The 27,816-nt window shown below is 39.4% G+C and overlaps 1 protein-coding gene across 1 annotated transcript in view; it reads left to right on the top strand.

The window, feature by feature from the left end:
- Positions 1-27,414, top strand: part of HDAC11 (Histone deacetylase 11) — a 38,955-nt gene extending 11,541 nt beyond the window's left edge. Inside the window, exons 4-9 of the mRNA XM_083129612.1 lie at positions 12,884-12,994; positions 16,193-16,284; positions 17,171-17,378; positions 20,940-21,106; positions 23,811-23,919; positions 25,792-27,414. Of these exons, the coding sequence (XP_082985738.1) occupies positions 12,884-12,994; positions 16,193-16,284; positions 17,171-17,378; positions 20,940-21,106; positions 23,811-23,919; positions 25,792-25,950 (846 nt within the window). The 3' untranslated portion in view covers positions 25,951-27,414. The remainder of the gene's footprint in view (positions 1-12,883; positions 12,995-16,192; positions 16,285-17,170; positions 17,379-20,939; positions 21,107-23,810; positions 23,920-25,791) is intronic.
- The last annotated feature ends 402 nt before the right edge of the window (positions 27,415-27,816 follow it).

Raw genomic sequence — 27,816 nt, 5'->3', positions numbered from 1 at the left:
GTATCAGTAAATTTTATATCGTTACTTTATCGGTATCGGCCAAAATTTCATATCGGCCCATCCCTAGTTCTTTGTGAGTGTCCCTTCATCAATTTCATCGTATCATCACTCATCCTCATCTTTGCAATAGCAAAATAAAATAAACCAAATTAAAATGCACCATGAAAATCACACTGCAAGAATTAAATATGTTCAGTTTAGTTGGTCATATTCCTTATTTCCTTCCAGGACCCTTAAATGTATGTAACGCTATAGTTAGGGACAGTTGCAGTTGCCAACAATATTTAAGCTGGAAGCGGCCATAGGCAACAGCAACTGGGAGCGAACAAGACCCGTCCTATAGATTACAAATTATTAATTTGCGTCGTACTCCTCACTTAATAATGCGAGATTTCATGGGCAAAAATCAGCGAGAAGCACGAGGCAAAGGCCCTGTAAAAATATATATATATATATATATATATGTATCAAAGGGTCCGGCAATGAATGGCACTTTTATGCTTTCTCCATTGCAATTGTTGTTTATGTAGTTAAGTTAATGTTTTTCCCTCTCCAGAAAACATCGCCGCTATACCCCAATGACAACCTTAAGTTTAACTTGCTGTTCACCAGTACATGTACGTATCTTACAATGGCATAAGGACGAGAATGCAGGTCTATCAAAGATACTATTTCAAAATATCAATTTTAACAATGTATCGTGCAATTTATTGCGTATATCATCAAACAGGACGACTCATAAAAAGGTGCAAAAATTAGCAATTAATCTGTACATTGCAGAAAGAGACAAACGCTCAATGCGTGGAACCACACTTATTAATTTACCACACGCCCAGCTCGTATTATCTCAAAAATCATTGATAATTAATCACATGCCAATCACAGATCAGAAGTTCATACATGCATATATTTGGCAACGAACATTAACTGATATTACCACGTAAACCAAAGATAATCAAACTTCTACTCTCTCTAGTACTTGATTAATCTACACTATACATTCACTTTTATTTGACTAGAAACCTTTAAATGTACTCTCATTGTTTGTGCTGATTCTAGCGTATTTAATGCTACCGTTAGGGGTAATGAGGGTAAACGATTCTACTAGAATTAAGTGGGTTCGGTCAAGCAGTATCCGTTATTTTTATAAGTTCTTGTTCGATTTGTCGCAATTTTACATTATGAAGCAAGGGTTGAATTAACACGCTAACGTGGCACTATTAGATCCAAGAACACGACCTGCGTGTCTGTTAATTTCGCCTCCACATGCTCAGCGGTTATTTAAGCTCGTGCGCCTGGCTTCAAACAAGAATATACGTTGCACAGAGGAGCACCAAACGTGATTTAACTTTAAGTTCAGTTGGTTATATCTACATGGGTTCTTTTCCTTTTCACGTAGAAACTGATATTGGTTTACTTTTACCTGTTCTTGAGACAAAAAGAAAGTGGGGGGGGGAGAGATAAAAAAAAAAGAAAAGTATCGTCGCCTTAATGTGGGATAAAACAGGACGTTAAGCGCAGCAAATGTATGATACTGTATTTTACATTCCTATTGTCACAGTGGAGCATTTACTTACCTAGCAAAAATGTTCAGGCAAAAGCCCAAAAACACCATGCTCAATTTACAGTCCTTTTTACCTTTTTGTAGTGTCCTATTGCACGTGTAGAGCAAATGGTTGGCTTCTATTTGATTCGGGCCATGGCCAGGCACGTCTCTAGCTGGACGAGGAAGTAGATGTAGCTGCTGCAAAAACTGGTCGTGTACGCTTGGGTTCCTGCCGATGAAGTGTGTCAGACTATGTGCGGAGATTTTACGGCAAGCCAGCTAGTGCGGAAACCCCCACTAGAGGCAGCACAGGGAGAGTATCAGGTGGCGATGCCATCTGATGGCCGAAAATTGAACTTTTGAACATTATTATAATTCAAATTTTTCCTATGGAAGGGTTACGAATATATAATATTTGGAAACGTTACGTGTAGCACGGACTACAACTAATATTATTTTATTACACATTTTAATATACAGGGTGTCCGGGCTAGAGGTATACAAAAATATATGCTTATAAAGAAAGAACTATACATTTTATGTTGTTGGGTCAATGCTCAATCGATAGAAAATCTCCCTGAGATTTGATCGTCACCATTTCAAGGTCAGCACCGAGTCTTATAGATCGCGCATGCGCACAAATGTTCAATGTGACACGCTCTGGCAAGTCTAGCAGTGTACGCCTGGCAGTTAACATGTTGACAAACGTGAAAGGTAGATTCATCACGTTCCATTCTCTTCTTGCACGCCGCTGAAAACGTGTTACTGATTTGAACTCTGCTAACCATAGCACACACTACACACACTGCTCCTTTCGTGTTTTACGTACCAGGTGGAAAGAATTAAAGTTATCCAACTCAAAGCCCTCTGTAGCCTGTTTGAGGCATCGTAGAACTCTGAAATTTGGTGATTCCATTATGCAGACCATGGGGAAGAGGATGGCGATAAAAAAGAAAAAAAATAGTTCAATTTTCTGCCACCATGTTGAAATGTGGCACTGTACTACCATGATGGGTTGTAATAATGACGTAAACTGCTCCAATTGGTTATGGATTTGCCTTTACCTTGCAATCTTGCAATAATGGGGGAACCCCCGAATGTATCCTAACCTCCACCCGCATACATTCGAGGGTATGCGCATGTCCCAGTGCCTCTGATATAAACTGGGACGGCAGTTGCTCGTATTACGGTTCACCCATTATTGTTGCACACACTACCTTTATTTAAATTATCCTTTACTACAGTACACATATATATATATAAAACAAATATAAGAAGAGAAAGAAAAAAAAATATATATATATAAGACACATACATATACATGGTTCCCAATACAGTGATTTGATTATTATATGTAAATTACAAGTCACAATTTACACATTACAGTATTGTTAGTGGTCTTCACAGATACCAGCACATAGTTATATTTTAGTATAATTGTGTCATTTTTATTTAGTTATGTTTATTTTATTTCTTTTCACATTCTTTTTCTTGTTTTATGTATGCACTGTGATCCGGATTCCGGACTCCCGGAATCTATAGTATATTTAATCCATGCCGCAAGACGAACCGCCAAGGACAGATCGCAATAGGTTGAGGACCTTTAGTTATTTGAATTTATTGTTTGGGAGATTGCTCACCCCAGAGGCTAGGTGTTCTTATCCCTGTCGGTTCGTCCTACTCCTCCTATTTCAGTCCATGACTTATGTAGCTTGAGTTGCGTTTGAAATATTTTAAAGTTAATATTAATTGTACAAAAGAGTAAATAAGGTATGACAACAATAAAATAAAATAAAAAATAAAATAAAACAATATTGAAATGCTAAGTTGTCGATCAAAATGGGTACACTCTGATCTTCATTATATGACATACAGTGAATTAAGTTTTTTTTTTTTTTGAATTTGTTAGAATTTGAATAAAAATAATTTAAATGAATAATAATATAGTGCTTGTTTAATTTGATGTTAATTAGTTTGGGGTTTAGATTAGACATTGGAATGCCAATGTCACCGGGTGCTGGAATACCAGCATACCATATTTCTTTAAATTTTTATTTTTATTTTATTTAATTACTATATATTTTAACCTAGCTTCCGCCACTCTCAACAAATAATCTTTGTGCTTTTCCCCTAGCATCCGAACAGGACGAATTCTTCTTCTTTCTGCGGCTTCCCGTCTTCCAGTTGATACCACGTAGTGCCTTCTTCTTGATACAGTTGGTGGTGCCTCATTGTTCTTCATCATTCTCTTCCTCCTGCTCGAGGGCCGGGGTGATCCTTTGCCTTTGTATTCTCGCACTTCTCCTAGGTTCTTCCGGTGTTTGTTGGCTGTTTGTGGGGGCCGTGTAACGGTGTCGTGTGTTGAATTTCTTCTTTTCTTCTTTTGAGACTTCGTCAGCCAAGATCTTCAGATTTTGAATTTGCTGCCCGCATAGAAGTGTTCTAATATCAAACGTAGGAAGTTCTCTTCGCAAAGTTTTGATCCTGTCAGTTGTTTCCGGGCAGAAGAAGACTCTGTGCTCGGGAGAATCCTCCGTAGCTCCGCAGTAGGTACATTTCGGTTCCAGGGCACTGCCAATTCGGTGAAGATATTTGCCATACGGTCCATGTCCTGTTAGAAGATGCAACAGGCCCCCTGTATGAAATATTTTTGTCTGTGTACTGCTTCGGACATCCGGGACAAAGGTATATGTCCGTCTCCCATTTTCGGCATTGTTCCATTCCTCTTGCCATCTGTCCAACAGGGATTTTCTCATTTCATGCAGGGTTGGGTGAAGTTTCCTATACAGGAGATCATTTTGTCTTCATTTCCTTTCTTAAAAAAGTATCTACCCGCCCTCCATTTTACTTCTAAATCTAAAGGGAGATGTCCAGTCAGGGTTAGCAATGCTTCTGTGGAAGTTGTTCCAAACGTGCCTGTTGTTCTTAGCAATATTCTTCGTTGAGAAGCCCTGAGAACTCTCACGTTCTTTTTCAAAGCTAGACTCTCAAACCAGGTAGAGGCTGCGTAAGTCACAATGGAGTAGTATATTGCTCGGATATATGCTTCGATTGTGCTTGGTTTCAGGCCAAACTGTTGGGATGCCACTCTGGTGAGTTTACCCATCGCCATTTCCGCCTTTGCTGTAATGTTTTTGATATGTTCTCCGAATTTTATACCCTCTCCCATGGTCACGCCGAGGTATTTAAAGTTGACCGATCTCTGTATAGCTGATCCCAGTATCCTAATGGATGGATTCCTGCTGGTGCTAAGATGGCCTTTAGCGATAAGATATTTAGTCTTCTCTGCCGACAGTTCTAGTTTAGCGTCTCTGCACCAGTCTCCCAAGGTTTTTAAAGCATTGTTTGCCTTGCGTTCCACCTTAACTCTAGAGTCGTCAGCGCAGACCAGGACGATATCATCCGCGTAGGCTATAATTCTGACCACGTCCGGATTCTCACCCAGGGTACGAAGACAAGGTTCTAAGTTGATATTCCACAGGTGAGGACCCAACACTGAGCCCTGTGGGCATCCCTTCGTCGTGGTTTTTGTTAGTTTGTTATCGCCTATCCTCAGGGAGACTCTGCGATTTCTAAAATAGTCCTCCAAAATTTGAAACAGTGTGCCTGGACAATTTATTTTCTTTAAAGTCTGAAACAGGTTAGGCCACCAGAGGTTGTCAAAGGCGCCGCTGATATCAGCGAAGATAGCTACAACTATTTTCTTGTTTGATCTTGTAACTTCCTCCTTCAGGGCGTTTATTGCATCTTCCGTCGATCGGCCCTTTGTGAAACCGAACTGGCTACCTGTGTTGCCACACATGGTTAGAAAGTCTTGCAATCTTTTGTTTAACATTTTCTCGAATAATTTCCCTATAGTATTGAGGAGGCAGATGGGCCTATACGACTTCAAACTTTTTTCGTCGTTCTTGGTTTCCTTTTTAATTACGGCAAGTTTTCCCTCTTTCCATGATGCAGGGAATTCCTTGCGAATCAAACACAAATTAAACAGGGCCGTTATGAAGTTAATTGTTTCGGGGGCGGATAGTTTAAGAATTTCTGCAGGAATTCCGTCTGGCCCTGGTACTTTACCATTTTTCATAGTTGCCAATTCTCCAATGACCTCCTCCGGCTCGAACGGTACAATGGGTATGGAATTTGGACATTGTCTGCAGCTTGTTCTAACCTCCTTGTTCTTTTCGTTGTCGGTTTCCTCCTCGTCATCCGGCAGCAATCCATGTAGTAGCAATTCTCCTGTCTCCTTCATATCTCTTGTAAAAGAGCCATCCGGTTTTCTTAGTGTTGTAATACTTTCTTCTACTTTTATTTTATTTGTCATTATTTTATAGGGTAATCCCCACTTGTCCCGTTCCAGGTTGTTTTTTACGAACTTGCACCAGTTTTTGTATTTAAAATCCTTCAGCTCCGCTGCGTAGCGGGCTTTATCCCTGCGATATGCCTCTAAATATACTCCTGTGTTGTGAATATTTGTTTTCTGGTATTGCCTTCTGGAGTTTCGCATTTTGGCTCTAAGCTTGGTGAGATTTGTAGACTAGGGTTTTTTCCGGGTATTGTGTAATCTTCTCGGTGTTGAAGCCGCTATTCCGACCTGAAGATTTTTTGTTAGAATTTTCGCCCATTCATCTGTACTCTTCCATGGTCCGGGATTTTTTGGTAAGTTGATGTTAACGAGTAAGATCTCCTTATCGGTCTTATTCCAATTGTACGCCGGAGCTGGTTGGTCAATTTCTGCTTGTGGTGATTCTAATCTCACATTGAAGGAGATCACATTATGATCACTGGTTGTGATCATATCATGCACCATCCAATTTTCTATTAATTTCGACATTCTGTTATTTGTCAATGTTAAGTCAATATTGCTACTTGCTCCCGCTCGTCCTCTATATGTAGGTGGATTTCCCTGAATATTTTCTATTATTAAATTTAGTTCTGCTATTAAATTCATCATTTTTTCTCCATTATTATTTATTTTCTTTCCAAACCATAGGGGAGAGGAAGCGTTGCTGTCCAGTGTTAAGAGCAGTTTTTGATTTGGATACGCTAGGCAGGCATTCCTGATTCGGGCAGTATACACTTCAATATTGTGGCTGTATTGGCAGTAGCAATTTACTATTATAAAATTTAGTTTGCCATGATTTACTTCTATACAATTTATATGCGTGTCGGAAAAGAGTGCAATTTTCAAAATGGTTGTAGCCTTGTTAAGTGACACTATTGCAGATTTCGTATTTTGGTCTTGATTGTATATTACCCTTGCTCCAATAGGGGCATGGATCATCTTCCCGTTTAGGAAATATGGCTCCTGGAGTAATAGCATGTCCACATTATTGTTTCTAGCGTATGTAAAGATTTCTTCAGTCGCTAACACCGCACCGTTCAGGTTTACCTGCAGCATCTTCAGTTTGTTTTCGTGTTCCTTAATTAATGACGTACTACCGAGGTCCATAAAGGCCATGGGTTCGCCGAATTCTGTACAACTCTTCCGTGACTCCTAGCAAAATCTGCATATACTTCTTCCAAATTTAATTCTAGGTCTCGTCGTCCAAATGCTATTTTTAATAATTCATGCAGTTTATCAGGGTCCACCGGGATATTGCTGCATCTTAGGAGCATTTTGTCCACGACTTCCGGATGCGGGAAGGCAATCTGCTTTCCTCCATCTTGTTTCAGACGGACGAGCAGGCGGAGAGCGGTTATTAGATTTTCCTTTTCTTCAAGTCGACTTAATTGGAGATTTAGTTCGAACTTTTGATATATTCGGGTGGGATCAATCGGGGAAATTGGGAGATCCGGTGGGTCCGGGTTCTTTATTTCCATCATAATAGGCTTTGTGAAGTTTGGGTACCTTACTTTTGTATCTTCTTCGGGTTGAAGAGAATCTGGGTTATTTGACGTTCGAAGTTGGATATTGTCGGGTTTGTTTCCAGTTGGTGATTTAGATTTTGGACAGAAGGGAGTTGCTTCCGGGTTCATTGTTGAATTCGAATGGACTTCTAGTGTGTCTGGTGGGGAGGGGGGTTGAAGGAGGTGGATATGTGTCTCCATTTGAGAGTCTGTGGGGAAATGGACATAGCTAGCTGGTGTGTCTGGTGGGGAGGGGGGTTGGAGGGGGTGGATATGTGTCTCCATTTGGGAGTCTGTGGGGAAATGGTCATAGCTATCTGGCGTGTCTGGTGGGGAGGGGGGTTGAAGGGGGTGGATATGTGTCTCCATTTGGGAGTCTGTGGGGAAATGGTCATAGCTATCCGGGGATCCTAGACAAGTCATTGACGAGGCAATCGAGGGTGTTTCTGGAGGGGTGGGTGGTGGTGAGGGGAGAATTGACTCAGGGGGCGAGGCTGGATCGACTAGACACGTGGATCCCTTAAAGGGAGGTGGAACAACAAAAGCACATAATTTCAGACCAGGGATTTTTTCGCTCAATAAAGGTTGGTAATGAACAGTATTAGAGCCCCGCATCATGGAGGTGGGAAAAAGAAGGAAGAAGTTAATGAATTGGTAGGTTGGGGGGGAGGATATTTCGCCTATTGGGTTTGAGTTAGACAGTTGAAGTGAGAGTGGGATTCTAAACGTATGATTTATTTCATGGTGGTTGCGGTAAACGCGGTTTAAAATTACTTACGTGAAATTTAAAAGATTTCGTAATTCCGCGTTGCACAATTTAATGGTTCAATCCTATTAATTTCGAAGATCCACTGTCTTCATTCACAAAAGGGTACGGCGTTTGAAGCGGAGATGGTACCGCGTCAGTACATTGTTTGTTCCCGGGCGGCGGTGGTTGCGATTTTTCCCGTTCGGCAGCACTGGCACGCGCATCTTGGTTTGCGTCGTCTGCTTCCTGTTGTCCGGTGGCGTTGCAAGTTGGGGGTTGGGGGGCTGGGCCGTGTTGCTCGGTAATGTGCCGTTCCTGTTCCCCGCGTGGCTGGAGGGGGGTCGAGTATGCGTATAGCATCTTTTCTTTTTCAGGTCGGGGATCTTCACATCCGTATACAGGAAACCAGGTTCGGGCACCCAGTATATCCATGCAAAATCCAACCACCCACCAAAACAGAAAGCTGGAGTATGGATGAACTTTTACAGAAGAGCCTTCACACACAGCTGCACAGAAGATGACCTGCAAGATGAAATAGCGTGCGTAACGGAAATAGGCCTAAACAACGGTTACACCGAGCGCCAACTATCCATGTGGTGCGCAAAAACAGAAACCCAGTTCAGACATCCAAGAAACAGAGATAACCCGAACCAAAATCCTAAACCCAAATGGATCGCCTTTCCATACCACCCCACCACATCTGGAAAATTTGCCAAGGCCCTCAAACCCTTCAACATCCGAGTAGCACACAAACCCATATCCCAAATCGGAAGGGCACTACCCAACTTCAAGAGATACTACCTACCCAAACTTTCATCCCCCGGTGTCTACAAGACCACATGCCAATGCCACAACACCTACATTGGCAGAACCATCCGCACCGTCCAAGAACGGATTAACGAACATGTAAAAGATTCCAAAAACGACACACCTAAATCAGGCCTCTCCCAACACCTCCACTCCACTAACCACACCATCTCCTCCATATCCATACTTCACCCAACCGGCTCTGTCATAGAAAACACCATCAAAGAAACCCATGCTATCATCCAGCAGAAACCAGCACTAAACCTAGACAATGGACAAGCACACCCAACTTGGCACCCTGTCCTCAGAAAGATCCCCGACCTGAAAAAGAAAAGATGCTATACGCATACTCGACCCCCCTCCAGCCACGCGGGGAACAGGAACGGCACATTACCGAGCAACACGGCCCAGCCCCCCAACCCCCAACTTGCAACGCCACCGGACAACAGGAAGCAGACGACGCAAACCAAGATGCGCGTGCCAGTGCTGCCGAACGGGAAAAATCGCAACCACCGCCGCCCGGGAACAAACAATGTACTGACGCGGTACCATCTCCGCTTCAAACGCCGTACCCTTTTGTGAATGAAGACAGTGGATCTTCGAAATTAATAGGATTGAACCATTAAATTGTGCAACGCGGAATTACGAAATCTTTTAAATTTCACGTAAGTATGATTTATTATATTCCTAAGTTCTTGTCTTATTCGGAGTTCGTAGGCCGCCGCTCTTGCCGCATTTCGACGTCGGCGGCTGGGGGTGTTTTTGCTTTTTCTTTTTTCTTCTATTATTATCATTACCCTCCATAGTTCGTTTTTTCGATCAGCCTTTGTAAAAAGAACTTCATTGTCGGGCATTCCTTAGGATTTTCGTTGCAGTTTCTTTTTCTTTTAGTGCAGGGTATACATATCCTTTGCTGTCCCTCCCTCCTGCATTGTTCCCTCTCGTGTCCCACCTCACCACACCTGTCGCAGCACCTCTCCCCCCTGCAATGCCTTGCAACATGTCCATAGTCCCTGCACGTTGCGCAGGTTGGGACTACAAGGTAGTCCTTAATGGACAAGGACACGTATGCAAGGTGGATTTTGTCTAAGGTAAGTATTAATTTTCTGATTTTGGGGTCCAGTTCATACACCCTGTGCGAAACAGTCTTATTTCGTGGGCCGGTTTTGAATCTGAATTTGAATTTTTTTTTAAATTCCTGGTATGGCATCCCTAGTTTGCTTTCAATTTCATTGAGCACATAAAATTCTTCTGTGATGCTCGCTTCCTCCTTGCTTGTAGGAACGTCATACATAATCATCAAGGGATTACGTTTTTTAGGGAGTTCCGCGTTTAGGTGTTTGTTCTTAAGATTTGGGTTTTTTAAAATTTTTTCTACATCTTCCTTTGTGGATGTTTCAATAATTAGGGTTTTGGGGGTTGATCTCATGGCCTTTATCCTTACTCCCTCCCTAACTGGATCCACAGAGGCAGTAAAGTTGTCCCAGATTGCTCTGGTGTTTTGATTATCCGTGGCAGTAATAAATACTGTATGGCTTGCCTTATCAGTCACTTTCTGAATTTGGTTTACCTTAGCGCTTTGTTGTGCTGGTTTAGAAAGGGATTCGGCATAGGTAGGTTTGATCATTGTTGAATTAGGCTTTGCCTCCAGAATTTGGCATGCTGTTCTTAGGGATCGGCTATCTGCAACCTTTTCCATGTATAGCTGGTTTTGCTTGGCAAGTAGTTCCAAGAATTGGGCCCTTTTATTCGCTGATATACTTTTTTCTTTAAAAATCATTGTTGTTAGCTCTAATTGTATTTTCTGAAATGCTCCTAATTGTATTTCTGTCGAATCCGGCAGGATTTCCGCCATTCGACTTCCTGAGGGGGTGGGGGTGGGTAAGGGGTTTGGGTTGGTGTTGTCTTCATTGAGCCGCGAGGCTACAGCCAGTTCCTCATTACTGGATTGGTGTCTCCTCTTAGAGTGAGGGGGGGTGGATTCGGGGGGTGAGTGGGCCAAACCACCCCTTCTGAAGGGGTCGAATGGTTGTTCGGGGGGTTGATCCGATTTGGATCCCACTCTGTTCCTCGGGGTGGCTCCGGGAGGAGCCGGCATTCTTCTTATTTAACTATACGGCACTTGTAATGTCATTTATCGGCTCCGAAAAAGTTCCCGCGCGAAAGGAGACGCACGTGGTCCAACTGTCACTTCAAAGCAACAATAACAAATCCACGTGCTCAGCCACCTCAGATGATTTCCTGCCACACACACTGTGACGTCAAAAAGTCACACGTATCCTGCAGACTCCACGTAGCTGGTTGACACGCTATCGAGTCGCAACACTAGCACTTTGCACCACTTCACTAAAACAGTTGCAGAAAAACCACCCCTTGGAGATAAGGGTTGGGGGCTGTTTTGTTAAACAGGGGACGAAGTTATCTACCTTGTGGTATGTGTCCCATTCCTTAGCGGGGCTTAGTTTTAAAGTTGCAAGAATGTGAACACAGAGTTTGATTATATCAGAATTAAGCCTAAAGCGACCATAAGATTAACATGGGGTAGGTATTTTCACAACAACTTTTCTAGAAGGGATGGTATTCACACGTGGTATTTTTTATCGTCTTCCCTGATCCTTCTTGTATGGGTTTAGGCCCATTCAAAGGATAAGGATTAATATCCACTGTTTCTTTTTTACTGTTTTTCCCTAGCACTTGTAATATGTCAATTTCTCCATATGTTTAACATGGGGGTGGTTTTTCATGGATATCGCAAAAAGTACTTACCCCCTATCGTCGGTCAGGGTGTCCAAAGATTCCTTGGAGTCTCCCTCACCCGGCTGAACTGGTCTCCAAGGAATATCGGGTCAGGGGCGGGATCCAGGGGGGGTATACTTCCCCGGGACGTGCACTTTTCTTCTTTTCACTGCACACACACCTCACCCGAAAATGATACTGCACTTAAACTGGCCACAATTCAAAACCGATTCTCTCAGTTTTTTCACAAAATGCGCACGAAGTGTTTATGAACACGGCTATCAACAGTGGCGAATCGCACTCGAAAGTTTTCCCGATTTTTTGGCTCGCGTCCCGGACTACCGCGACGCGTGACGCTGTGTAAACAACTGTCCCTCTCCTCTCTGTGTAAACAACTGTCCAACTCAAAGCCCTCTGTAGCCTGTTTGAGGCATCGTAGAACTCTGAAATTTGGTGATTCCATTATGCAGACCATGGGGAAGAGGATGGCGATAAAAAAGAAAAAAAATAGTTCAATTTTCTGCCACCATGTTGAAATGTGGCACTGTACTACCATGATGGGTTGTAATAATGACGTAAACTGCTCCAATTGGTTATGGATTTGCCTTTACCTTGCAATCTTGCAATAAACGAGAGATTATTTTCTCGCAACTTCCAGCCACTAACAAATGTCTTTCTAATTAATAACTCAGCTAAATTACTTAACGTGAGGGCTGAGCAAAAGTTATCACCATGCCATTAAATAAGAAAGAACGTGCATTGCTGGTGAAGTTGTTTTATCAGAACGGTAGTAATATTGCTGGCATGCATATTGAACACTGCTGTACTGGCAGAAACCAACAATAAAGATTTGTACACCTGACTTGTTTTTCAATATTCATTATTACAGCACCACATTTCAACCTGGTGGTGGAAAATTGAACTATTTTTTTTAATCACCATGCTCTTCCCCATGGTCTGCATAGTGGATTCACCAAATTTCAGAGTTCTACGATGCCTCAAACAGGCTACAGGAGGCTCTGAGTTGGGTAACTTTAATTCTGGCCACCCGATATTTCAGTGATTTTTTCCTACATATGTATGTACATATTTTCTGAGTTTTGGCTACATAAAAATCCATGCCTATCTATTTGTAAGTTAATCATAATGTTAAAAGTACAACCAGTATGTATTCAATGTACACACTTTTTTATTCTTAACAGTACCTCAAGGATGCATTACTCGTGAATGAGAACACAATTGTACAGCCAAATGAAGCCACAGAGGATGACTTGAAGGTTGTTCATACGCCCGAATACCTTAAGAGCCTAAGAGTAAGTGAATCTAGATATGTTACTTTTTCTAAATTGTATCTTTTAATACATTTACTGCCACATTAGATTTTTTTCCTTTGGACCATGATGTGTTATTACAAGAATGTAATAAAATGTTGAGAGCAATATGCTACTTGATGATTACATGAAAAATAGTTATTGTTAATTATTTTATGTGCATGAGTCATATGGAACTCGTGCAGTGCCAGAATCTATGCCTCACGCCAATTAGTTACGTATATTTGGCTCACAGCATACTTATGGTATTTTTATCCTGAGCATTTTTTTTTTTTTTTTTTTTGAGCTTGAATCTTTTGTTGTTTGCAACGTGACTCTACTGAATTCTATAATTTACCACACTGTTGACTTTTGAGATATGCAAAATTCCAGAACATAGGTTAATTCTGCTGCGAAATTTGGGAAGAGAAAGGGACCTCAGAATAAACTTAGGCCAGTTTTACAACACAGTTTCCTGCAGTGTTATACCCAGCACATTTTATATATTTCAACAAACACATGTGACTGTTCAGTTCAAAATATTAATATGTTACTGTGAAAATAAAATATTAATATGGCAATTGGAAATTAGGACACTTGGACTATCTAAATTAATTAGCATTCTTAATCAGTAGAAAATGTTTTTCTCTCAATCATTATGTAGTTGTATAAGATAAGTTGCTTAAAATAAAGAAACATCTATTGTGCTGCTTCTTCTTTTTCCCTTCTGCAGTTGACCAATTTGGTCCTCAATTTTGATTGGTAGTTGAATGGACTAGATGTTCTAAAGATATTTTTTTAAATTATTTCGTGAACTGTTACACCTAATGTTTTTCCAGTTGCCTTATGGTCCACCCTCATCAAAAATTCCAATATGCATCCACATAAACAAGAAAGTGAAATATGTATTGTTCTTCTTTAACAGCATTGCGTTCCTTTTGACTTATTTATTTACCAGAGAATTCTAAATACAGCATTGGCCATTTTACATTGGAATGTAAAAACAATGGAAAAATAAAAGTATAAATAACAACATAAACTAAAATACATATATGTGATAAAGTGATTTACATATTGTTACACAATGTGTAAGAAAAGTCAAAACGTACCTGGTTTTCAAAAATGTCTATTCGGTTTGCTAAAGTGTTGTATTGGCCAGGTAGTCTGTGGAAGAGAGAACGCTGGATGAGTCATAATCTTGGTTTCTGATTTGTGAAAAGCTGAGTGCTCGTTGTGGTGCGAGACTGCACTCGAAATTGAATTTCCTGGAGAAGTCAATCACTTGTAATGTTCCCATTGGTTATTTTATGGAAGAATATATGGTCTGCAAGATTGTGTCTATCGTGAGGAGTATGGATATTTGGCATTTTCAGAAGGATGGACTTATGCAAGTGTTTTGTGGATGGAATTCGGTGGCAAACAACAAGATTTAATATATCTAAATTTGAGGCGCATACCATAGATCAGATTGAAAAACACTATCCAATTTTTGGTGAAACGAAATATTAGGAATACCCTCCCCCCACCCATGCTCCTTTTATTTGAATTAATTTTCAATTAAATTTTTTTGGGTGCATCAGCACTGAGGCTATTTTGCACCCGTCACACTATACGGGGTCCAGCCCCTTATCATAACAAAAATAAAAGCGTGTCTGAAAACTAAAATTTCCTTACCTTCGTTAAAAGTGGAGGTTAAAAAGGGCACTCGGCACAAATAGGGATAAGACACAGTATTATACTGCCCATCGGGCCAGTCGCCAGAGCCTCGTTAGTTTGCAGTCCAGGGTTCACTACGTGGAACGAGCACCCCTTACACCCCCATGCTCTTTTTATGTATTAAAATTTATTTTTATTTAGGTCACCCTAATGGTGCAGTGGTAAGGTCGTCCCCTTGCACTGGTGGCAATTAGGGAGGGCAGTTGCCCCCCACTTTTCACCATTTTGCCACCGCACTATGCTAAACCTTATCTACAATGTATTTGCCCCCCCTCCCGATTTGGCACCTTGCTCCCCTGGTTTTGGAACCCTATCGCTGCCACTGTCCCCTTGTAATCAAGGGGTCCTGGGTTTCATACCCATTGGAGGCATGTAATGGTTTGGATCCCAAATTGAAATGTAGGTTTGCATAAAGTGTACTTAAAAACAAAAACTCGAACTCAGTTTTATTTTTATGTATGTTAATAGGATTGTATAGTTTAACAATCCTTGTTTGTTTTCTATTCAAGTACATATCTCATAGTTAGGGACGTGAAGTTTTTGTTTTAACGATAACACCGTAAAGTTGAGGGAAGCAAAATAAAGTTTTTAAAATGTATTTGAGAAGGTAAAAGAGACAAGCTTTTGGTTTTTCGAAATATCAAAATAACGTGATTTATGCCATTTTTCAGAATAATACCGAATTTTACACTTTAGCGTGAAAAATGCTGCGTAATATGCAATATAAACTATGGATAATACGTACTTATTCTGTTTAAAAAGAACTATCTGAAGCGGTATGAGTTCTGTTATTTCTAGTCTAGCTAGTGAAAGTTCGATTCAAAAGAGATTGTCATGCTTCATTTATTGCAGTTTGGTGCAGACTTGACTGACAGCATTTAACCTCGTCCTGAAATAGAATTCGCTGGGCGAAAGGGGGAGAGGATCTTCTCCGAAGGGAAAGTACGTAGGAACGGGAAAATTTTTAGGAAGAAGCACCTGTTGTGTTTTGGGGGTGTGGGGGCATGTATGTTTGTGTACACAAAACTGTATTTTGAGGTCGCAGAGGGATTTTTTGGCATTGTTAGGGAAATGTGATGTGTATGATTGTGTTCAAATATTTCAGTGTTATCATTCAATAAATATTTAATCAGCCACTATTTATTTAGTGGTTGATGAGATGAAATAGTTTTCCAAATGGAAGAAATTTGGTGATTTCTCACAAAGGTAAGCCATAATTTTTTTTCTTTGTCAATGGAACTAAAAGTTGTCTCAATTTTCCAGAACTAAAACAATGTGAAAATCTGAAGCATAGAAGAAACAGTAAAAATGCATGTGAAAATAACACCGAATTTTGCACTAAACCATGAAAAATAACCGAATTGCAGTAAAAAAAATAACATTGAAATTTAGGGGAAAATAAATCAAAAACTTCACGTCCCTACTCATAGTGCATTTTTACTAAGTTCTTTGGGGATAATAACCAAATATTAATTTCCATTACAGTGGAGCTGGAATGTTGCAAGAATAGCAGAAATCCCCCCTCTTGCTATTGTGCCAAATTTCTTAGTACAAAATAGCTATTTGCAGCCAATGAGGTAAGATTCCAGTAATTCTCTGCATGCCATTTGCATTTGGTAAATTCAGTTTAATTGAAGTCTAGAAGCAAACATTGTTAAATTAATGTGAAACTTTATGATTTTAAAATTTAGAAATTATGTATTCAAACATTTACTTTCTAAAAGCAGGAACAAATTTAGTTTAAGCAATATTTTTAAGCAAACCAACATTTTTTTTTTATTTCTGTAACTTGTTCACAAGCAGTGACCAATTTTTTTCTTGTATGTACGTATTGTTGCATTCTAGAATTATTCCTCTTGTGGTTTATTGTTCTTCAAACCTATAAACAATGTTTGAAATAATGTTTTGGGAGAACACACTAGATTGTTGGAACTGTAATGTTAATCAAACTAAGAATAAATATCTGATGAAGGGAGAGTGTGTTCTCCAAAAACATTACATCAAAAATTATGTTCATGTGCTTGGAAGAACCGTAAATACAAGAGAAATAGACCTGGCTAAAATACATGCTGAAAAAGATGGTTGCACTGAAAGGAAGACTTACCAAAGCATAGAAAGCTGAAATAACAATGAATGACAAACTCTTTATGTACGCACACTATCATATGAACTGCATTTTTTCATAGTTCATGAATCAGAAAATTCCTAACATTTCCAACATATGTGGTGTTTTTGATATTCTTTGCATTTTTTTTACAATGTTTCACGATTTTGGACAGGCTCGGAAACTGATTCAAATTATTTCTATAGTAACCTATGGGAAACTGCTTCCACCATAATCAACAGCATCCTGGAACGTTATACCAGACAACACTGAATTTTTTTGAACATATTTTGGTGCATATTGAAAATATCTTCTGCTTGACCTAAAATTGTCAAACCTATCAAATGATTTCCTTCCAGATATCAGACTGGTGGCAGCATTCTTGCGGGCAAGCTGGCTCTTGAGCGAGGCTGGTCCATAAACATTGGAGGTGGATTCCACCATTGTAGTAAGGGAAGTGGAGGAGGTTTTTGTCCATATGCTGATATTACTTTGCTCATTCAGTTTCTCTTCAAAAACTATGAAGTAGTGAAGAAAGCTATGATAGTTGATCTAGATGCTCATCAGGTATTTATTTTAAGTAGTTTAAGTAGTTTTTAAGCATACATTTGGAGTAAGACAGTATGTATAATGACATATCTTGTAAAGGTTGTGACGTCCAGGTAGGTTGCAGCACAGGTATCACCCAGGGAATTTGGAAAGGAAGCATGTTATAGGGCGTAAGATGTTATAGCACTCGTAAACCTAACTGGACAATCCAAATTATTGGACTTCCTTAGACAACGAAATTAAAAATAAAGTCAAGTCACAAAAAGGATGTCGACGTGCGGGTAAGCGCAAAGTAGACTTTAAAACGGTTACTCGTAGATATATTGAATTAAATTAATTTAGGTGATCTCCATACTATTCTTTTTTGTCTAATATGATGACAAACAAATAGGATGCATCATCAATTACAAGAAACATGCGTAATTTTAATGATGCACTAACACGGAGGGCGTAAGCAAGAAAGCCGTGACAATAATTGGTTCACTTCGTCAAACAAAATGTTAAATAACAGATATTTTCTGAAGTGACGCAAACACCACATTCGTTATTTCCCTAATAAGAGAACGAATGGTGTGTGTGTTCCTTCTGTTAAATAAACACAAGAATTCGTTGAAAATATGAACACTAAACTGGTGCATGAAACTAATACTACCTTCACCATTAGCTAGGAACCGTCTTAACTTAATTGTTCTTCAATTACAGACAAAACAAAAATACGTCACTTTTATTCGTGAGTTAAATAACAGTTACAATTGCTTATTCACAATTCAATTGTGTTCCAATAGTAGATTGATAAATAACAGTCTTTCAATTCTAGCACGCAAACTAACAGTACTTCGTATGTCATTATATAATTCATTAAACGCATGCCCATTTAATTGCATACGCATGCATATAGATTTGGTATATTTACACAACAAATGAACAATGGATAATTTATGTACAACTCCATAATTCATTCTACTATAAGGGAATTTGATCTCAATCATAATTATTGTTTAAACTACTGTACATCGTAAAAACATAGCTTGGCTCGTGTAAGATATTTAATTAAAGAACCTTATTTATTTCTTGAAACAGACCTTATTGCATGAATTACGTCTTTCTTTAATGCTACTGTATTTTCGGAAGGTTACGAGGGATAAAGTGGGCACGTTGCAAAGTTATGGTTGTCTTTTTGTTTCTGGTTGTAGAACATTTGTTATTTTTACAAATTTGCTAAACGACTGTTCCGTTAACAAAGGTGGTACGGACAAGGTCTCTCTTCTCAACGTTACTTTCAACGGATGATAACTCGTTTCTGCCTTATTAAATTGATTGTGTTGCGACAAATCGTTCTTTATAAGTGCTGCACTAAAAATTGTGTTGTGTAAAGATTAATTGAATGCAATGTAACTCATGCTGCCAGTATCTCAAGAAAACATAGTTAAGTCCAAGGAGAGAGAATATTCACTGTTCGATACTGTCACTAAAGTTTGCATTAACGTACTACTTTAACAAATAGAAAAAAAGGTTCTAACTGTGGCCGCGTAATTTTAAAGATCACTGTTCTGAGATTAACCTGGATTTTGATTGCACTGTTCACCAAAAACATAGAGGTCCTAACATACCTGTCTATCCGGCATATTTTGGTATAAACTCACGACGAGCAAACCTGCCATTTTGCGATTGTAATCCACTTATTGTTCCTGCAATACATGTGCTTTTGTAAAGAGCAAAATGGCCTCCTTCTTCCTTGTCTTACATTTCGACCAAATAGGTCACATACGCCAAGCAACTCAATACTGTGGGAAACCGCAGCAAATATGCAGTAGCTGTTCTCTCTCTCGTCGGCCAGCGAAGAAGCAACAGCTTTAGGGTTTGAGATTGGGCAGACAAACGATGCACGGATTTTAGTTACAGAAAGCACCGTGAGGCGGTAACTGTCAAAATAGAAGACAGTAAGAACAGAGCCATCTAGTGACAAACAAATGAACTAGATGTGTCGAGAAGCATCACTAGAGCTATGTAGCGGATTTTTGGTAATACGTAGGAGGACGAGAAAATATGCTACAAGGTAATGGATAGTTTTTTTGGGAGAGATACATGGGAGTACAGTAGAGTATTGATAATTCGATGTTCTGTGTCATACAAGGCAGGAAAATCCTAGTTTTCTTCAGATAAGTGCTCAGATAGTCCCGCACCATGCCTGTCTGGTCTCAGGCGTCATGCTTTAGGCTCCGGCTACGGGATGCATAGAGATTCAGGTCTCCTGGTGGGGAAGAGGTACAAATTTTCTCTTGAAATTTCGGCCTGTGTATGGGACCGTTGGCCACCCACCATAGTGAGGTAATTGGGGAGCTACGAATGAGTATGTAACCCGGGCATGGAAACCTACAACAACCCTCACAGGCTGTTGCACCATGGGTTATATGTGCCCAGATAAGTGGGTTTCATGAAGCAGAAGACACATGGCCATTTTTTAAGTGTAAGTTCAATATTGTTTAACTATTTTGTTTCTTGTAGTTAGCGTTACTACTACTGTACTGAGCGATGTAAGTACAATATTCATAACAACATCCATTTTCCACATGCTGTAGTTTTTCATTTCATTCTTTTTTCTTCGCCTCTTTCACTTTTCTCTAGGTATTACATATAGTCCGAATGTTTTTGTAATTCAAGATAGTCAGTCCCATCAGTTTGAAATTATTGAGACACTACTGTATATGGAGAAAGTTCTCGTCAACAATGGACATACTGAATAATGGACAGTGTGAGAAAAAAAAATGGTGTCCTTGTTGTATTAATGGGTAGAATGTCTGTTGTTGCACAGTGGTTCTTGATGATTTGGTCAAACAAAAATGGCTGCCATTTTTAAACAAATTCAAATAAAAATAAAATAATGCTCGTTTTGAACTAGTTTTGAATTACACTTGCATAATTACAACAACGAAAAAATTAAATTTTCTAAAAAATGGTCGGGTAACCAGTGCTGCATCATTGGGTATGGATTGCCCCTTATACCTTTCTAAAAATAAATATCCGTTGAACTTAAGGGCACGAGGAACATTTCCATGTCCAGCCCATCATAAGAAGCCGAAACTGCTTCTCCCTCACCAACTTTTCCCTGCGGAAAGAGAGGTCTGTGTGCTTGATGGTTGTAGGACATAGAGAAAACTTAGCATTACTGTTATTGGAATATTGTTTTACTACTTGTTCTCTTGGGAATATGAAACTTCTGATGCTGTAGCAAAACACATCCATGGGAACAGGACAGGTTCAAGATTTTGCTTGTGTATTGAAAAGTCGAAACTTCCATTTGATTATCTGTAACTTGAATTTGTTTTTCCATAAGGAATATGTGAGAACAGATCATATCTAGCTTAATAATCAATCAACTTAGAAAACCACTTCCACTTGCAACATGGAGAGAAATTCATACTCTTTTGTCCAGCCATTTTTTTAAAAGTAGCCCATTCCAACGATATGGATATAATTGCACACCTGGTGAAACTGTCACACTTTGCCTTAAATGTAAGACTGTACTTTTATCTTTGTATGTCCTTATAATGTTTTATAAAATTATTTATGTATTTTCAGGGTAATGGACATGAGAGAGATTTCTACAACCATCCAAATGTGTACATTTTCGACATGTACAACAGAGAAATTTACCCAAAAGATCATTCTGCCAAAGAGGCCATCAAACGCAGGGTGGAGCTGTATCATTTCACAGAAGATGATGAGTATCTCACCAAGGTTGAAATGTTAGTATAATTCTTGTTTCCATAGACATGGTGTATGTGAAGAGTTCATGAAATACAGATACAGCAGTCAGCCCATGAGAAGATCCTCAAATGAGGGGAGGCAGGGTGAAGGGAAAAACCGGTCCATTTGCAGATTTTAGGGTTAGCAGGAAGTCTTCTGCTGGGGTCAGTGTTCTTTTGGTATGTCAGAGTTGATTTATGTTTCAGCTCTTTTTACAAGGTTATTTGATGTTCCAGGAGTTATGGTATGTGTAAGGAGGAAAGGTGTTACTGTACATAGTAAAGCACGTGAGATTGAAAGAAATGTAATTGATTTATGTAATCTTGAATGTGCAGAAAAGCATTATTTGGTACAAATTACACAAGCATGATGTGTGAGTGGCAACAGAAGAATTTTTCCTTTCTTCAGTGTACCAAATATTTTTGTATTCCGTATCTTGTGCATTATTTAGTCTGTATGTCATTGTCAAAGAAGTTCAAAGAAAATATACGGCAACAACTTGCGTTGCTTCACCTGTTTCAATGATGCCAGTGTGTTTTTGACGCAGGGTGCACTTCACTTCGTCACTACACTTCCATTCCATTGGGAAATCTTCTTGTGAGCTGTTAGCTGTACCTCTGTATTAATTATGATACTGACCATCATTGTGAACTTTTGGTGTGTGTGTATGTGTGTATATATCTTGGATTAGAATTTAAGTTGATACTGAAGATATTCAATGTTGACCCTGCATCTGGTTATTCATATTATGTGAATATTTGGATATTCAGGCATCAAGATTACCTTAGTTATTTGAATATCTGTCTTATCAAGATATTTGGATATGTGGATTATCTGAATGTTCAAATGTTCCACTTAGTTGGTTAATCTGCACTGTCAATATTTGAACCTTATAGATTTTCAAGATAGCCATTATCCAGACTGTTCATTGCAGGTGTTCTGCAGATATTCTTCATTTATGCATATTTGAATATGCTGGGTATTTGCATATTCAGTAACTTGAATGAACAAATATTAAGGATATATATGTGGGTTGGAGATTTAATAGTGGCAACACTGCTGTATATGCGCTGGTAACGGAATGGAATGAAATGGAACCGGTTCTTCTCGCTTATACCACATGTTATTTTGATACCTAAACTACCTCCCAGAAGATGGACTCTTCCTTCCAACACTAAGCGCACACGCAGTGACGAGAGGAATACAGTATCGTTGGAGTTGGTGGTCTGAAATTGTGTAGTCACAACAATGTTTTTGAATCAGGAACAGCGGAGTTGGATAAAGATTGAATGTGCCCATAGCCATACAAAACGACAGTGACATCAAGGTCTTAGTGGTGTGTGCGGGGAATCTGCATTGCTGGTGACCTGTGTTGCGAAACAACAGGCGACACTTTCTGCAGAATCCTTCCATCATTTTGTAGGACAATGCTCGGGCTCTTGTAGGGCAACCTGTGGCTGATTTATTAGCTCGAGGGACTAGCAGGTGCTGTATCATCCCCATACTTCCTGGACTCAAGCCTCTGTGACTTTGATTGACATCCAAACTGTTCCAGAGATTCTTCACGCAATAGACCGCTCCATTCGAACCACGACCCACATTGCTGGCAATGCGTTGTACGGATGCTGGTGGCTACATCGAAGGGCTGAAAAAGTTTCATAGTACCTTTCTTTTGTATAATTTCTAAATGAATTGCCACTATTAAATCTCCAACCCACATATGTATGATCTGGGCATCTGAATACTCAGATTATCTGTATATAGGGAAGGACCAAATTAACCAGCACTCTTCTTGGCGTTAGTCAATGCAGACAAAATTGGTAATAGTGCTGGTAATTGTACTGATTTTATATTATTATGAAGCTTATAATTTATTCTGAAATTCTGCCATTTTGTTGTTTTCTTTAATGAATTATGAGAATTTTGCGTGATTGTTGTTTGGCAGTGGGGAATTTTGCATTGATTTTCTTCACAGACTGAAGAACTGAATATTTAATTAAAAAACATTTTTCCTGGTCTTGGCAATCGTCTTTAGTACTTATATAAATTAATTTTTGTTAGTTTTAAACAACCAAGGTGAGGTGATTGCGTAATCGTATTCGTCAAAGGGGAAGCGTTGTCAATTGTCATATACTCTTATGGTAGTTGACAACTTGTTAGTTTTCAACATCTCATACTTAGTAAGATGTACAAATTAATTTTATATGGTAATTGTTACTATTTCTCACCTAGAATTTTTGGAAAATTTACCTTGAAAACCTTGTTATGGCCTGCCTGAATTTTACCTGAATCGTAGATAAAGATATACAGTGGAACCCCAATTTTATTTTCCCATATTTTACATTTTCCCGTATTATTCATTCAGTCTTGGTGGTCTCAAAACAACAAAATGTTATATCATTTTAATTTTTTTGGCATGGTCCCCTGAAAAACGTAAAGTCGAGGTTCCACTGTATTTTATATATGTATACTAGTTCTGTAAAATAAATGTCTAAATATGTTGTTTCTTTTTTCAAAGCACTCGTCAGGTTACATACAGTAATTAAAGAGGTCCTGCTTACCTCCCAATAATAGAATTTGCTCCACAACACAACAAATTATTGCATTACAAACACTTTATAGTTAATATTTGCATATCCTCATAAATGTATTTATATTATGTTATCTTTCTTTTTTCCTAAAAGGCTTGCTTGTTTATTGCAGAAACATGGAAGAAGCTCTGAGTGAATTTCATCCAAACATACTAGTTTACAATGCAGGCACTGATGTTCTAGAAGGAGATTGCCTTGGTTTAATGTCCATTACTGCGCAGGTATGATGTTTTAAGTTTTTGTAGCCTTAAAATGAAATGAATCAAAGAAATTCATGATAATATATGTTTTTAATCCTGGGTTTTGAAGCTGTTGTTTTTGATCTATTCTACAGAGCATTCCCTGACATTTGCTATGAGACTCGGCGGCAAGCAGCCCGGCATCAGCGCTTGTCTTTCCCGGTGAACGGAGTCCGCAACAGTCGCACGCTACAGTCTGTTTTTTTTTTCGCTCTCCCTGCCTTCTCTCTCTTTTAATTTATGGGAAAATCTAAAAAATAAAGTATACAAAGACTATCCGCAAACCATCCATGAGTTAAAAGAGAGTATTGTATGATAAATCAGGAGAATTACAGTAGATGAACTTGCACGTGTAAATGCCAATTTCCTTCGGAGATGCCAAGAATGTGCTGCAGAAGAGGGACATAATTTTCAACACCTTCTGTAGTCAAGGTTAGTACACAATATGAAAACTGTAATTTTAATAGCAGACTCTACCGACTGTCGCGGACCCTGTTTGCCGGGAAAGACAAGCGCTGACGCCGGGCCTTTTGTCGTCAAGTCTCGTAGTGAATGTCAGGAAATGCTCTGTGATAAATGGCTGGCATGGACCGATATGACATTTATCTGATATCGAGAACTGATATTGGAGTTCTCATGCAGCATTCTTAACCTTGGTTCAAGCAGTTCCAGGTTCCTGATAGGAACTCCAAAGTTTCGGTGTAGCCAAGTGGCCTCTTTCACTAATGCACTTTGGGTTTGCAACCAGCGAGTTATTAGCCAATCAATGGGCAGGAGTGAAAGTGATGTCATGACGAACTGTAGCAGTATCACTATCTTCCTTTCCGACGTCCATTACACTTCCCTTGTGAAGATCTACATCATGTAACATCGATTAAGGAGAAGAGATCTTAAATACCTTCTGTACAAAACACAAGAAAATACTTTACTCTTTCATCTGAAAAAAAAAAACTGCTCCCACAAACACACAAAGTTGTGAGATTTGTTCTTTTTTGAAGTTTTTCATTTTTCTGGTCTTGGAAAGGCTTATACCGGGTGTCCCAGAAGTCTTTCCCTGATTACAAACTTTATTCATATCCGCTATATGCAATGGAGAGATGTGAAAGTGGGGCCAAAATGTTGGAAAACTAACCAAGTTTATTTGTTGCAGGTTTCATTAATGTGGCTGAAGTGTAGCAGTGTCAGTGCCAAGGAATCCGGAATTAATGCTCTTGACATCAGGTGGCATCTTTCCATACAGTGTTTCTTGGACTTGACAGGATTTGGGAATGAAGATAAATTCCATTTGTTAAATACCAACTTATTGATGGCAGATATTCTAGGCAAAAGAAAGTTCCTCTGCACTGTTATTGGTGACCGGGTCTCGTGATACCAGAGGACATGCTGAGCTTTTTCCTGATTTGTGAACATTTCTGGTTTTCTGGGCACTGACACTGCTACACTACAGCCACGTTACTCAAACCTGCAACAAAACAACTTGGTTAGTTTTCCAACATTTTGGCACCACTTTCACATCTCTAACTTACATATAGCGGATATGAATAAAGTTTGTAATCAGGGAAAGACTTCTGGGACACCCGGTATTTCTAAGTCGCTCAAAAGTTACCATTTTAAATGACTTAAGAAACTCAGGGTGCCCCTGTAGAGGTTTTTTAATAATGAGAAATATGTTCACTAAAGATTATTTGAATCAATGAATGTAATTCCATGTTGTTTCCGAGAAACTTTTTACAGTAAAGATATTTTGATCTGTTATGGCGTGAATAATTTATGGACACCCTGTACATTGAATAAAACAATCCATATGCAAAATAACATGTTATAATTGGCGTACCCGTATTCTTTTCTTTACAGGGAATAATCCGAAGAGATGAAATTGTATTCATGATGGCACGAGCACGTCAAATTCCAATAGTAATGCTGACAAGTGGTGGTTACCAAAAGAAGACTGCCAAAATCATTGCAGACTCAATAATTAATCTTAACAACAAAGGCTTGATTTCAGGGTTGTAGATCAACAGGTATACGAGTCACCCAAGTGCTTCTTGATACTCTTTATTATGTTTTTGATATATTTTAATTGTACAGAATGGAAATGATTTTTTAAATCTTCATTATAGCCTCCAGTATTGTTGCTTCTGGAGAATTTTCCATGACAGTATTTCCAGCTCGTGTATGTGCCTTTGTCTCAATATTGATCTGTATATTATTGAGCTGCATTTGTACTTAATATTGTGTATGACGGTCTTGTTGATATTTTGTGTGAGTGGTGTTTTTTTTTATTATGCATTGTTTTGTAATATGTACTCTGCTGCATTAGTTGTTGTGGGAGGTGTTTGTGTCATATGTAAGGTTGAATCGATACAGATACCAGTACTTGGATATTGCAACAATCAAAATTTGTTCAAAATATTGATCAATTTGTAAATGTTCTCCAATTATGTGCATCAATTTACCAAGAAATTTGCTTTAGAATATTCAAGTATTAAAACAGAATATTAAAATACGAGGACAAATCAATAAGTCGGTTCCACAATTTTTTTTCACAGCAATTTATTGGTTAAACAAGACTACAATAGGTGTGCAGGAGTAGCAGTTCGTTACTTATTTTTCTACATATCCACCACCGACGGCAATGCCCACCGTGACACCAATTTGGATATGCCTGTGGCATAGAAAGTCGTCGGCTGCTGCTGCAACCACTGCCGCACAGCATGTTGCACTTCACGATCAGACGAGAAGTGCTGGCCAGACAATGCCTTTTTCAAAGGGCCGAAGAGGTGATAATCAGAGGGTGCCAGATCTGGACTGTATGGTGGATGTTCCATGATTTCCCAGCCGTACCGAGCGATTTTTTCCTTGACCTCCATGCCGACGTGTGGCCTTGCGTTGTCGTGAAGGAGGCAGACATGGTCACTGTTGCTCGTCACACAAGGCACGGCATAGCTTGGTAAACATTGTCCCCATACACCAGCTTCATCTTCGCGTGAATCTCCATCGGTGTCTTGCCTTCAGCCCAGAAGAACCGCACCACGGAAAGCTGCTCCTCGACCGTTGATGATGTCAGGCAGGTAGTCATGTTTGTCACTGCTGTCATCTGTGGAAGAGACAAAGGAACATTACAAAATCACTCATTATGACCTCGGGTTGGATGACATTTTCAGTACCCAAACGTTCACCTTGGTGTGATTATCCAATCCTCTGCAAAAAAAAATCATGGAACCGACTTACTGATTTGCCCTCGTAGATGCTATGTAATGACAAAATGCAGTTTTTCATGGAATATTGATGCAAATTAAAAGAAAGTTTGAATTTTGCATAATTGCCAGGATAATTAATCTCTGTGAAAGTGTCATGCAGCATTTTGTGCAGACCCCGTGAAAAATCTATATGCTGGAAAAGTATCAGCAGATGAATTCCAACCAATACTTTCCAATACCGATACTACTGGTATTGCCCAGTACCGATAAATCGGCATCAGTCAGCCCTAGTCATATGTGAATTATGGATGCTATTTGAATTTCTGTCAGAAATGTTTGCCAATCTCAATAAAATATGTAGACATTTCAGCAAAAAATTGCAGACTCAAACCTGGGTCTGTGGCATACCGTGCCCTTGCTCTACCAACTGAGCTAGTTAGCCAGTTCAGGTTTTGCCAGATTTTTTTGCTACTGCTGTTTTACTTGTGTGAAATTTCCTCTGCCAGTGCTACCACAGTGGGACCTATCCCCTTTGAAATACATGGGGAAGTCCAAAATTATCCGCACTTTCACCGTAACTTTCTTTAGGTTGGTCACAATGCCTTAAATGCCATTCTGCTGGCAGTGAGTGTGCAGCAAGGAAGAATATGGATCAGTGATCTGATTTCTATGGTCCGAA

The sequence above is a fragment of the Lepisma saccharinum genome, chromosome 10, assembly GCF_977018435.1.
Source record: "Lepisma saccharinum chromosome 10, izLepSacc3.1, whole genome shotgun sequence".
In the NCBI taxonomy this organism is placed as follows: Eukaryota; Metazoa; Arthropoda; class Insecta; order Zygentoma; family Lepismatidae; genus Lepisma; species Lepisma saccharinum.
The sequence above is the reverse complement of the archived record's forward strand: the minus strand, read 5'-3'. Positions and strand labels throughout refer to the sequence as shown.